General features: G+C 52.1%; 1 protein-coding gene across 1 annotated transcript; it reads left to right on the plus strand.

Annotated features, from left to right (window-relative positions):
- Window positions 1–1,071: 1,071 nt before the first annotated feature.
- SH3BP5L (SH3 binding domain protein 5 like) lies at window positions 1,072–12,624 on the plus strand. The gene is made up of 7 exons (XM_069985494.1): window positions 1,072–1,227; window positions 4,142–4,366; window positions 7,158–7,220; window positions 7,305–7,433; window positions 7,521–7,682; window positions 9,223–9,396; window positions 10,824–12,624. The coding sequence occupies exons 2-7, from the start codon at window positions 4,178–4,180 to the stop codon at window positions 11,223–11,225; spliced, it is 1,119 nt and encodes a 372-aa protein (XP_069841595.1). The 5' UTR covers window positions 1,072–1,227; window positions 4,142–4,177; the 3' UTR covers window positions 11,226–12,624.
- The last annotated feature ends 1,253 nt before the right edge of the window (window positions 12,625–13,877 follow it).

A 13,877-nucleotide genomic window follows, 5' to 3' on the forward strand; every position in this document is an offset into this window, starting at 1 on the left:
AAATACAGAGGTGCAGACAATATCACACACAATTGACTTGGATACAGAGGTGCAGGAAGTATCACACAATTGGCTTAGATACAGAGGTGCAGACAGTATCACACAAATGCTTAGATACAGAGGTGCAGACAGTATCACACAAATGCTTAGATACAAAGGTGCAGACAGTATCACACACAATTGACTTGGATACAGAGGTGCAGGAAGTATCACACAATTGGCTTAGATACAGAGGTGCAGACAGTATCACACACAATTGGCTTAGATACAGAGGTGCAGACAGTATCACACACAATTGGCTTAGATACAGAGGTGCAGACAGTATCACACACAAGGTGCAGACAGTATCACACATGAAATGCTTAGATACAAAGGTGCAGACAATATCACACACAATTGACTTGGATATAGAGGTGCAGGACGTATCACACAATTGTCTTAGATACAGAGGTGCAGACAGTATCACACACAATTGGCTTAGATACAGAGGTGCAGACAGTATCACACACAATTGGCTTAGATACAGAGGTGCAGACAGTATCACACACAATTGGCTTAGATACAGAGGTGCAGACAGTATCACACACAAGGTGCAGACAGTATCACACATGAAAATACAGAGGTGCAGACAATAACACACAATTGACTTGGATACAGAGGTGCAGGAAGTATCACACAATTGGCTTAGATACAGAGGTGCAGACAGTATCACACACAATTGGCTTAGATACACGGCCCATTGAGTTTAACTGTTGTGACATGTAATTGCTCCCCGGGGGGATTAGATACTGTATATAATCCGCCCCTTGAAGAGAAGGTGACAGCTGCTTAGAAGCACAAAAAAAATAAACATGGCGGCTGGTTTCTATGGTAACGGGGAGCGACGTTTCCATGAAAACTGAAGAAGGCTCTGCTGTCCATCAGGCTCGGGTCTCCGCTGTTCCCGGGTATACCCGCCGGTACAGCCTCATACCGGAGCCGTGGCTGCCGTTCCTATACTCCCCTGTACTGCTCCGATTCCGTACAACCCGTGGGCGCCGCCATCATGGCGTACGGAACGGCCGCTGGTGCTACTTCCGTTTCCGGGTCACTGGGCGCCGCCTAAATCCCAGGCAACAGGACTAGCAGGCACAACAACGCAGCGCTGGGGGCTTCGTGACGTCATTGGCAGCCCCGTGACGTCACTGCGGGTGGTCTGCCCCAGGATGGCTTAGGAAGAAGCCTCAGGTGGGTGTATTACCCGGGTCATGTGACCCTCGATGGTGAGTGGACCCCCGGCGGGGCTGTGGCCCCTGACCTGTGCCAGCTGGGCATAGATCACCATGGAGATAGGAGCCTGTGCCCCTCCTGCTGAGGGGGAACTACAAGTCCCAGCACGCCCAGATACTGTGCTACAGGCACCACTCATTCACTGACACAGAGCACAGGCTGTATATAGGGAGAGATGGAGAACAAGCCCCTCCCACACATACTGACCACGCCCACAGTGACCCCATAAACAGAGAGCGCCCCCTGTGAGCAGTGGTAGAGAGCGCTCCCCCGTATATATAGTGACTGATAGAGAGCACCCCCCGTATATATAGTGACTGATAGAGAGCACCCCCCGTATATATAGTGACTGATAGAGAGCACCCCCCGTATATATAGTGACTGATACAGAGCACCCCGTATATATATATAGTGACTGATAGAGAGCACCCCGTATATATATATAGTGACTGATAGAGAGCTCCCCCGTATATATATATAGTGACTGATAGAGAGCTCCCCCGTATATATAGTGACTGATAGAGAGCACCCCCCATATATATAGTGACTGATAGAGCGCCCCTGTGTACAGTGGTAAAGAGCACTCCCTGTATAAAGTGACTGATAGAGAGCACCCCCATATATATATATATATAGTGACTGATAAAGAGCTCCCCGTATATATAGTGACTGATAGAGAGCGCCCCCGTATATATAGTGACTGATAAAGAGCTCCCCATATATATAGTGACTGATAGAGAGCGCCCCCGTATATATAGTGACTGATAGAGAGCGCCCCCGTATATACAGTGACTGATAGAGAGCGCCCCCTGTATATATATATATATATATATATATATATATAGTGACTGATAGAGAACGCCCCTGTATATATAGTGACCGATAGAGAGCGCCCTCCGTATATATAGTGACTGATAGAGAGTGCCCCCCGTATATATAGTGACTGATAGAGAGCGCCCCCCATATATATAGTGACTGATAGAGAGCGCCCCCCTATATATATAGTGACTGATAGAGAGTGCCCCCCGTATATATATAGTGACTGATAGAGAGCTCCCTGTATATATAGTGACTGATAGAGAGCACTCCCATGTATAGTCACTGATAGAGAGCGCCCCCTATATATAGTGACCGATAGAGAGTGCCCCCCGTATATACAGTGACTGATAGAGAGCGCCCCCCATATATATATATATATAGTGACTGATAGAGAGTGCCCCCCGTATATATAGTGACTGATAGAGAGCGCCCCCCATATATATATAGTCACTGATAGAGAGCGCCCCCTATATATAGTGACCGATAGAGAGTGCCCCCCGTATATACAGTGACTGATAGAGAGCGCCCCCGTATATATAGTGACTGATCAGTCACTATATACGGGGAGCTCTATCAGTCACTATATATAGGGGGGCGTTTTCTATCAGTCACTATATATATGGGGGGAGCTCTCTATCAGTCACTATATATATGGGGGGAGCTCTCTATCAGTCACTATATAGGGGGGGGTGCTTTCTATCAGTCACTATGTATACGGGGGCGCTCTCTATCAGTCACTATATATATACAGGGAGCTCTCTGTCATTCACTATATACAGGGGGCGCTGTCTATCAGTCACTATGTTTACGGGGGGGGCACTCTATCAGTTACTATAAATACAGGGGGGGGGGTTCCTCTATCAGTCACAATATACAGGGGGTGCTCTCTATCAGTCACTATATATATATACGGGGTGCTCTCTTATCAGTCACTATATACAGGGGGTGCTCTCTATCAGTCACTATATATACAGGGGGTGCTCTCTATCAGTCACTATATATACGGGGTGCTCGCTATCAATCACTATATATACAGGGGGTGCTCTCTATCAGTCACTATATACAGGGGGCGCTCTCTATCAGTCTCTCTATATCACACTCTATCATCACCGCCAGGAGAGCGGGAGACACATTGTGCCTGGGGGGACCCTGCCCGCTTAACTGTTAGTGACAACCAGTAACAATGGGAGGGGCATATGGGGAGGGGTCTGCTGTACCTGTACTGTTACTATAATGTACAGCAGGATGGCCTCATCCTCCACGTGGGGAGACGCTGAGACGAGACAGGTAAGAGAGTCCTGTATGTGGGAACTAGGACCCCCTCGGTACAGGAAGCAGGAATATATGTCCCGCTGACCACTACAGTCCACTAATAGGAAGGGGGCTACAGGCTCCCATATACAGCAGCTAAGCAGATCCTTAGACTTATAGGAGGGCTATGGCGCCCCCTGCAGGCAGGATCAGACAGGTGTGGTATATGGAGAGTCTCCGTGAGGCTGTTATGTGGGGAAATGGCGCCCCCTGCAGGCAGGATCAGACAGGTGTGGTATATGTGGAGAGTCTCTGTGAGGCTGTGATGTGGGGATATGGCGCCCCCTGCAGGCAGGATCAGACAGGTGTGGTATATGTGGAGAGTCTCTGTGAGGCTGTGATGTGGGGATATGGCGCCCCCTGCAGGCAGGATCAGACAGGTGTGGTATATGGAGAGTCTCCGTGAGGCTGTTATGTGGGGAAATGGCGCCCCCTGCAGGCAGGATCAGACAGGTGTGGTATATGTGGAGAGTCTCTGTGAGGCTGTGATGTGGGGATATGGCGCCCCCTGCAGGCAGGATCAGACAGGTGTGGTATATGTGGAGAGTCTCCGTGAGGCTGTTATGTGGGGAAATGGCGCCCCCTGCAGGCAGGATCAGACAGGTGTGGTATATGTGGAGAGTCCATGTTGTGAGGCAGTGATGTATCTGTGTATCCAGTCTCCCGTACACTCCAGTCTCCCGTACACTCCAGTCTCCCGTACACTCCGGGCAGGCCGCTCACGCTCCTCTCTGTTTTTCAGCTGTCTCGGTGCGATGCGCGGCTGAGCTCTCCTGCCATGGAGGTGACAGAAGGACCCCCTTGTGAGGAGAGGCTCCCGACGCCTGGCGCTGAGGGTGGCACCATCCACGAGGAGCTGGCGGGACCCCGAGAGAGTGATGGTGACATCAAGAAGCCAACCGAGGACTCCAGCGAGACCAAGAAGGATGAAGGGGAAGTGGAGGAGGAGCTGGACCCCAGGATACAGGTATATACTAAGAGGGGTACTCCCATCTCATACAGTGATGACAGATGCTAGGATGTGGTATCACACTATGACTGTGGGGGTCCACCACGGCCTGTCAGTATGGCTGTGTGCGGCAGCCTGTCCACAGCGAGTGGGGATTACTGGCTGCTGGTAATGATAGCAACCCCACTGTCACTTCCAGAATCGCTTACATGGTTACATACACTTCAGTAAAGGCTGCCAGTCATAGCTGCTGTTTGATAGACACCGGGGGCCTGGTTACCAGTGCTGAGCCCTGTTGGAGTCCTGGTTACCAGTGCTGAGCCCTGTTGGAGTCCTGGTTACCAGTGCTGAGCCCTGTTGGAGTCCTGGTTACCAGTGCTGAGCCCTGTTGGAGTCCTGGTTACCAGTGCTGAGCCCTGTTGGAGTCCTGGTTACCAGTGCTGAGCCCTGTTGGAGTCCTGGTTACCAGTGCTGAGCCCTGTTGGAGTCCTGGTTACCAGTGCTGAGCCCTGTTGGAGTCCTGGTTACCAGTGCTGAGCCCTGTTGGAGTCCTGGTTACCAGTGCTGAGCCCTGTTGGAGTCCTGTGCATGCGCTGTGATTGTGGAGCATGCGCAGTGGCTTTGCCTGCTCTGGCATTGGCTTCAGTTACCGACCACACATGCTCTGCAATCACCATGCGCTGAGTACTAGCATCCGAGCCCTGGGCAGCTATCAAACAGGCTGCAAGCATGGCTTCAGGGTGGAGTCATTGTGACCCGAGGGCACTGTGGACTCTAGGCCACACCCCTTTGACACATTTTTTACTGGAATAACCACATGGGCAGCAGATTGTAAGATGCGATCGGCCTCCTTTTCCTAACGTATATACAGCCGTGTTGAAATTTTAGTAGTGATTTTGGAAGTGACGGATTCACTTTAACTATAGCTTCCTAGCCTTTGCAAAACTACAACTCCCACAGAGGGATGCTTTCAGGGCAAGCTGGGAGTTGTAGTTTTGCAACAGCTGCAGAGCCCCAGAGGGCAGAATGCGGCATTAGGGCATCAATGAAATACATATATACCAACTAACAAGCTACTTAGTGCCCTATTACACCAAGCGATAATCGGCCTGGGTAATAGAGACAATGTAAAGCTGATGAAACGATTATCGGCTTGCTTTAGGTTTGAACCTAAAATCGTCGGGTGCCGACCAGGGGTGCCCAAACACGTGATACCTTACCTCTCCCCACTGCCGGTCTTCTCTCCTATGCTCCGTAGCTCCCCGGTCCCGGCCACAGCTGACAGGCCGCACACCACCATGGCCTGTGATTGGCTGGGTGGCATGTCGGCTGACAGGCCTCTCAGATGCTGCAGCTACCGGGACCGGGGAGCTACAGAGCATAGGAGAGAAGAACGGCAGTGGGGAGAGGTAAGGTAGCACGTGTTTGGGCAAGGGCTGTATGGACATCGCTAACAATGGCGCTCGTGTACTAAAATGATGGAGCCATAGTCCTGTAGCCTGTGTAATAGGACCCTTAGTCACCGAGCCTGGATGGAGGGCACTCAGCTCTACCACCATATGTTATTCTGTATACATCAGTGCAAGTGATGATCTAATGGGCACAAATATTGGAGTCAGCGGGTTCTGCACCAGGGTTGGTGACCTTCCCACCATATTGGAGAACTGGTATGTAGTAGGATGCCATCTTATAGTTGCCCTACATGTATCACAGCTCTGATCCTGCCCTGACCTTGGATTTGTTTGCGTCACTTTTTCCACACTCGATGCCATTACATTTAATGTAAAAAGCAACAAGTGTAGAGAGAAGAGTGTGAAGAGCCGGGGGTCCCCGGGGATCAGTGCTCTGATCATTCCCGTATGTGTCCTCCTATTGACGTCAATGAAATAAAGTGATGGTACAGCGAAAGGAACCTGGAGACGATGTGATGCCTTATGGAGGATTATTGATATCGGTCTCCAGAGCCCAATGACCCGCCCATGTGACCAGTCCGTCCTCCGCTGCTATACACAGGGGGCCGGGGGTGGTAAGTGCTCGGCTCCTGTGTAATCTCCTTGGGTAACCTCTTAGTCAGCACTTACTGAAGGTGGACGAGGGGAGGGACGATAATCCACCATGTATAATAGATGAAGGAGAAGGCTGTCAGCTCCTGTGTATGAGGGGGGTACGGACAGCGCAGTGCGGTAACAGGGGGCTCGTAACTTACATATAGGATGGGGGAGATCCGCTCCAGGCTTAGGAATGACTACATACCTCCTAAAGGGTTCACAGAACAGATGACGGGCGACTGATTGGTTGTGGTCCGGCTGTCGGGGCCCCCCACTAATCACAGGTGCTCTGAGTGGACTGGTGGTGGGCATACTCAGCTGCTGACCTAAGTAGGGAACCTTGGCTCTCCAGCTGTTGCAAAACTACAACTCCCATCATGCCTGGATAACCAAAGCTTTAGCTGGTGAGCCAAGGTTCTCTACCCTTGCGATAGAGCATAGATGGAGCCGGGCCGAGAAGGTGCTGCCATTCCCTTGGGGGACAATGGACCACCCTCCTCGTGATCAGGGGGTCCCAGTGGTCGGACCACCACTAATCAGACTGTATCACCTGTCCTAGATAGAAGTCCTTATTCTTTTAAAGTGTTTTTCTCAGGGGATTTGGCATCAATCCATTTTAGCGGAGTTCCCCTTTAAGCACTGCTGGTTATAGGAGTCTGGAGACCTTCTCTCGTTTCCATAAAAATTGGCTTTATCAATGTGACTCCCCTTCCCCCCTCTTCTCCGTCTCCCCTGCTGATTCTTTATCTTATGTTCCTCAGGAAGAATTAGAGCGTCTGAACCAGGCGAGCGAGGAGATCAACCAGCTGGAGCTGCAGTTGGATGTAAGTGCCGCGTCCGCCCTCCATCCTTCTCTATTACTGTATCAGCCTACAGAGCGCTGACGTTTTACACGCTGCCCCCTGCAGGATGCCCGCACTGCCTACCGCCGGATACTCACAGAGTCTGCCAGACGCCTCAACGCTTTGGCCACTCAGCTTGGAGCCTGTATCGAAAAAGCCCGACCGTACTATGAGGCCCGGAGACTGGCCAAGGAGGTAACCAAGGGAGCAGTGATTTTATTTGTTTAAATATCTATAGAAGTCAGTGATTGGGAATAAACCTTACTCGTCTTTCTGCTGCAGGCCCAGCAGGACACACACAGCGCAGCTCTGCGGTACGAGCGGGCGGTCAGCATGCACGCCGCCGCCCGGGAGATGGTGTTTGTTGCAGAGCAAGGAGTCACGGCTGACAAGAACAGGCTGGACCCCACGTGGCAGGAAATGCTGAACCACGCAACCTGCAAAGTGAGAGAGGAAGGGAGAGGGCGGCACTGGGGGACATAGAGAGATGGAAATTCTATGTATACATGCAGAGCCAATGATAAATACATCCCTACCGCCAGCGCTACCCAGATCCCAGCTGTCCTCAGCCAGGCCGCACTGTAAGGGATAGGGCCAGCAATGAAAGTGGCCTTAGATGTCACCTTCCCCCCACTAAGATGTCACCTTCCCCCCACTTAGATGTCACCCCTATTAGATATAACCCTGTAAGATGTCATATTCAGTAAAATCATCAGTATCATTTGGATTAGGCAGATGGAGATTTTCTCCGTCACCCTAATGGCGTCCCGCTGACTAGATCACAAGGGGCTGATGGGTTGCTATGGCAGCCGGAGGACCAGTGGCCGGCAGCGGAGGTTATTAGAGGAGCGGTGGCCGGCAGCGGAGGTTATTAGAGGAGCGGTGACCAGCAGCTGAGGTTATTAGAGGAGCGGTGGCCGGCAGCTGAGGTTATTAGAGGAGCGGTGGTCGGCAGCTGAGGTTATTAGAGGAGCGGTGGTCGGCAGCGGAGGTTATTAGAGGAGCGGTGGTCGGCAGCGGAGGTTATTAGAGGAGCGTTGGCCGGCAGCTGAGGTTATTAGAGGAGCGGTGGTCGGCAGCTGAGGTTATTAGAGGAGCGGTGGTCGGCAGCTGAGGTTATTAGAGGAGCGGTGGTCGGCAGCGGAGGTTATTAGAGGAGCGGTGGTCGGCAGCGGAGGTTATTAGAGGAGCGGTGGCCGGCAGCTGAGGTTATTAGAGGAGCGGTGGCCGGCAGCTGAGGTTATTAGAGGAGCGGTGGCCGGCAGCTGAGGTTATTAGAGGAGCGGTGGCCGGTAGCTGAGGTTATTAGAGGAGCGGTGGCCGGCAGCTGAGGTTATTAGAGGAGCGGTGGTCGGCAGCTGAGGTTATTAGAGGAGCGGTGGCCGGCAGCTGAGGTTATTAGAGGAGCGGTGGCTGGCAGCTGAGGTTATTAGAGGAGCGGTGGTCGGCAGCTGAGGTTATTAGAGGAGCGGTGGCCGGTAGCTGAGGTTATTAGAGGAGCGGTGGTCGGCAGCTGAGGTTATAAGAGGAGCGGTGGCCGGCAGCTGAGGTTATTAGAGGAGCGGTGGTCGGCAGCTGAGGTTATTAGAGGAGCGGTGGCCGGCAGCTGAGGTTATTAGAGGAGCAGCGAGCGGCAGCTGAGGTTATAAGAGGAGCGGTGGCCGGCAGCTGAGGTTATAAGAGGAGCGGTGGCCGGCAGCTGAGGTTATTAGAGGAGCGGTGGCCGGCAGCTGAGGTTATTAGAGGAGCGGTGGTCGGCAGCTGAGGTTATTAGAGGAGCGGTGGCCGGCAGCTGAGGTTATTAGAGGAGCGGTGGCCGGCAGCTGAGGTTATTAGAGGAGCGGTGATCGGCAGCTGAGGTTATTAGAGGAGCGGTGGCCGGCCGCGGAGGTTATTAGAGGAGCGGTGGTCGGCAGCTGAGGTTATTCGAGGAGCTGTGGTCGGCAGCTGAGGTTATTTTACCAGTCTAGATAATGTTTTTTAGGTGAACGAGGCGGAGGAGGAGCGGCTGCGCAGTGAGTACGAGCACCAGAGAGTTACCCGCCAGTGCCACGAGGCCGAAGCCAAAGTGCAGACCCTGCAGAAGAGCTTGAAGCGCGTCATCATCAAGAGCCGACCCTACTTTGAGCTGAAGTCCCAATTCAACACTGTATTAGAGGTGAGAGATGCTCCGAGGTCTCAGAAGCCAAACTAACCTGATAAGTCTATGAGTGATGGTGTAACCATGTATCCGCATGACCTACACTCATCTCTAGGATCATAGAGAGAACAGTGTGGTCATACAGTTACAGCTGCACAGTCCTCTCTATCCCCTCCCTGCACTCATCTCTATGGTCATAGAGAGAACATTGTGGACATACAGTTACAGCTGCACAGTCCTCTCTATCCCCTCCCTGCACTCATCTCTATGGTCATAGAGAGAACATTGTGGTCATACAGTTACAGCTGCACAGTCCTCTCTATCCCCTCCCTGCACTCATCTCTATGGTCATAGAGAGAACATTGTGGTCATACAGTTACAGCTGCACAGTCCTCTCTATCCCCTCCCTGCACTCATCTCTATGGTCATAGAGAGAACAGTGTAGTCATAGAGTTACAGCTGCACAGTCCCAGGTATGGAGTATTAACCCATTCACAAAAGAAAAGTGTCAGAATGAGCAATATGACAGCCCCAGATCACCAGGAGCACTTACATTAACCCCTTCACTTCCCTAGACCATCGGGGATACTAGAATTAACCCCAACATTGCCCCAGACCTCTAGACAATATGTGCAGGATGCCTGTGGGGTTATTGTTTGTATCAGTATACACTGTATATACTCCCTCAGTTTTGGCTCTGAGCCTTTCTGCGTCACATTGTCCGGCCTCCAGCAGGGCAGATAAGTAGAGCAGATCCACAGCGGTCTCTCGGGGGGTGACAGTGTTCTCTCTGGCTGCCATACAGTCCTCCCCCCATTAGGATGGGTCTCGGGGGGTGACAGTGTTCTCTCTGGCTGCCATACAGTCCTCCCCCCATTAGGATGGGTCTCGGGGGGTGACAGTGTTCTCTCTGGCTGCCATACAGTCCTCCCCCCATTAGGATGGGTCTCGGGGGGGTGACTGTTCTCTCTGGCTGCCATACAGTCCTCCCCCCATTAGGATGGCTCTCTGTGGCTGCCGCTCACCCCCCCCTCCCCCATTGGGATGGAAATACAATTTACCCACCCAACCACAAAGCCATTACACCTTCCCTGCAGCCCATGTGACTACGAACACCGCAGAGCACAGTCCAGGCCGGGAAGTGGCCATTACGGAATTATCCGCCTATGACCAGACCTTGTTTAGGAGGCAGCGGCCCTTACTGGGCCTTAAAGGGCTCGTCCAGGCTTCTCAGACTCCATCAAAACCGATTTGGTTTGGAGATCAGTACTTGCTGTCAATGAATAGGACCATTCTGATTCAGAGCTATAGACCCTGCAGTTATACTTCACACAGCTGAGGTTTGTTACTGTGTATCGGTGAGTTGTTGCAGGATTAGGAGCTGTAGAACAAGGACCAGGTCATGGGTCACTGCTGTAACTACTGTGATCTTCTGTGTCTTGCAGGAACACAAGGCTCGGGTCACCTCCCTGGAAGTCAAGGTGTCCCATGCCAAGCTGAGATATTCCGGGACGCTACGTAACCTGGAGCAGATCAGCGAGGAGATCCACGCCCGACGCATGCACGGGCCGCTATTAACACTTAGGGCCCCGCCTCTCGGAGCCGAAGCCCCAACCTCAATGGTAGACGGGGCAGACAACGTCTCCCTCCTCAGCCTGCAGACCATAGCATCCGACCTGCAGAAAAGCGATTCCGTGGAGCACTTGAGGGGCCTGACCGACGTGACCAGCTTGGACGGCAGGGACTCGGAATCTGAGGGAGGAGAGAGCAGCACAGAACGAGACCGAGGAGGGGGCCGAGCTGGGGGAGGGGGGCTGTTCAGACATAACAGGAGCGTGAGTCTGTGAGCCGGGGCTGGGGGAGGGGGGGCGCAGAGGTTAGCAAAGAGCAGGTAACTAGTACAGCGGGCATCAGGGGGTGACACACCTGAGAAAGAAGGGGCTCCTTGTATATGTAGTACAGCAGGCATTGGGGGTTACACAGCCAGGAAGGAAGGGGCCTCCTTGTATATGTAGTACAGCGGGCATCAGGGGGTGACACACCTGAGAAAGAAGGGGCTCCTTGTATATGTAGTACAGCAGGCATTGGGGGTTACACAGCCAGGAAGGAAGGGGCCTCCTTGTATATGTAGTACAGCGGGCATTGGGGGGTGACACAGCCAGGAAGGAAGGGGCCTCCTTGTATATGTAGTACAGCGGGCATCAGGGGGTGACACACCTGAGAAAGAAGGGGCTCCTTGTATATGTAGTACAGCAGGCATTGGGGGTTACACAGCCAGGAAGGAAGGGGCCTCCTTGTATATGTAGTACAGCGGGCATGGGGGGGGGTGACACAGCCAGGAAGGAAGGGGCTCCTTGTATATGTAGTACAGCGGGCATCGGGGTGACACAGCCAGGAGGGAAGGGGCTTCCTTGTATATGTAGTACAGCGGGCATCGGGGTGACACAGCCAGGAGGGAAGGGGCTTCCTTGTATATGTAGTACAGCGAGCATTGGGGGTTACACAGCCAGGAAGGAAGGGGCCTCCTTGTATATGTAGTACATCGGGCATCGGGGTGACACAGCCAGAAGGGAAGGGGCTTCCTTGTATGTGTAGTACGGCGGGCATCGGGGGGGTGACACAGCCAGGAGGGAAGGGGCTTCCTTGTATATGTAGTACAGCGGGCATCGGGGGGGTGACACAGCCAGGAGGGAAGGGGCTTCCTTGTATATGTAGTACAGCGGGCATCGGGGTGACACAGCCAGGAGGAGTCAGAGGTACAAAGTAAAACTACTAACTACAGACAAAGGGAAGAGTCTAATCCATTGACATTTTCCAGCAGAACGCTTCTAGGTCTAGTGAAGTATTTGTAGCAGGAACAGGAGGAGGCCGCTTCTTCAGCATTGAGCACATAGGAAGGCGACGAGGACTTTGCCAGCGCAGGAGGAGGCCGCTTCTTCAGCATTGAGCACATAGGAAGGCGACGAGGACTGTGCCAGCGCAGGAGGAGGCCGCTTCTTCAGCATTGAGCACATAGGAAGGCGACGAGGACTGTGCCAGCGCAGGAGGAGGCCGCTTCTTCAGCATTGAGCACATAGGAAGGCGACGAGGACTGTGCCAGCGCAGGAGGAGGCCGCTTCTTCAGCATTGAGCACATAGGAAGGCGACGAGGACTGTGCCAGCGCAGGAGGACGCGTCTCGCTGCTATGAGAACTCTCTCCGTTTGATGCAGCACTATGTCAGTCTCAATAAATATGTTGTGATGTCTCGGTGTCTGGAGTGTGCTGAACTGTCAGGACTCGTCCTGTGTGGGGTAACCTAACACCCGCTAAACACTTCATGGGGTAACACGTTCTCAGCCAACTAAGGTATGTGGTACTGGAGTAGGACGGCACTCTGTAATAGGGTGGTGCTCGTGGTTGCGACTGGTCCCAGCAAGTAGTAAAGGAGGATCCCGGCACTCACTAATTCTTACAGGCCTATTCCATGGAGCGATAATCGGCCCGATTCGGTCGATTATTACTCGGTGGAATAGAGAAAACGATTAGCCGATGATCGTGTCATCGGCTGATCGTTTATTTAGGCCCAAACTTAAAATCATCGGTCACCCACTGCGCATCTCTTCGTGGAATAGCGGTCAGGACAAGAAGCTGGTATCCAGGATGCCAACAAGAACTGCAGTTGTCTTAAAGGGGTAGTTCACCCCAAAAAAATTCTTTCAGATCAACTGGTGCCAGAGATTTGTAATTTACTTCTATAAAAAAAAAAAAATCTCCAGTCTTCCAGTACTTATCAGCTGCTGTATGTCCTGCATGAAGTGATGTATTATTTCCAGTCTGGAGAGAAGGAGAGGTTTTCTATGGGGATTTGCTACTACTCTGGACAGTTCCTGACATGGACAGAGGTGGCAGCAGAGAGCACTGTATCATACTAGAGAAAATACACCACTTCCTGCAGGGCATACAGCAGCTAAAAAGTACTGGAAGACGAGAATTTTTAATAGAAGGAAAATACAAATCTCTGGCACTTGCTAGGACCAGTTAATCTGAAAGACAAAAGAAATTGGTGAACTATTCCTTTACTGCATTATGTAACAGTTTTACAAAATGTTTGTTCCATGTGTTCTCTTAATTCTTTGGACCTAAATTAAATAGAAGGTGGTTATTATTCCCCATACACGTAGCTTTTGTGGTCAGCATGGTGATGTTTGACATTTTTAACAGTGTTTGTAAAATAAGTATAGACTTGTGGAAATGTGAGAACTTTCAAGAAGCTTCTAAAACTGTTCAGAATTGTCTAGAACCTTCTAGGACTGCCCCACAGGTGCACATAGCAGCAGTGGTGGAGGTGGAAATACTGCCTGGAGAGGGTGAGGGGCCCACCGCTGTAATGTTCAGGCCCCTCACTGTACTGCAGGGTGAGCTAACGTCAAACTAGAATAGAGGACTGTCAGTGTCCGGCTCCACTCATCCAGCTTTCCGCTCCTCTCATCCAGCATCCTGCTCCTCTCGTCCAGCGTC

The sequence above is a fragment of the Dendropsophus ebraccatus genome, chromosome 10 (assembly GCF_027789765.1).
Source record: "Dendropsophus ebraccatus isolate aDenEbr1 chromosome 10, aDenEbr1.pat, whole genome shotgun sequence".
Classification (NCBI taxonomy): domain Eukaryota; kingdom Metazoa; phylum Chordata; class Amphibia; order Anura; family Hylidae; genus Dendropsophus; species Dendropsophus ebraccatus.

Excerpts from the sequence above, each read along its gene's own strand:
- SH3BP5L (XM_069985494.1), top strand. The coding sequence starts at position 4,178 with ATGGAGGTGACAGAAGGACCCCCTTGTGAGGAGAGGCTCCCGACGCCT. Across the intron at positions 7,434-7,520 it reads CCCGGAGACTGGCCAAGGAG|GCCCAGCAGGACACACACAG; the intron begins GTAACCAAGGGA and ends TTTCTGCTGCAG. Across the intron at positions 7,683-9,222 it reads TGAACCACGCAACCTGCAAA|GTGAACGAGGCGGAGGAGGA; the intron begins GTGAGAGAGGAA and ends AATGTTTTTTAG.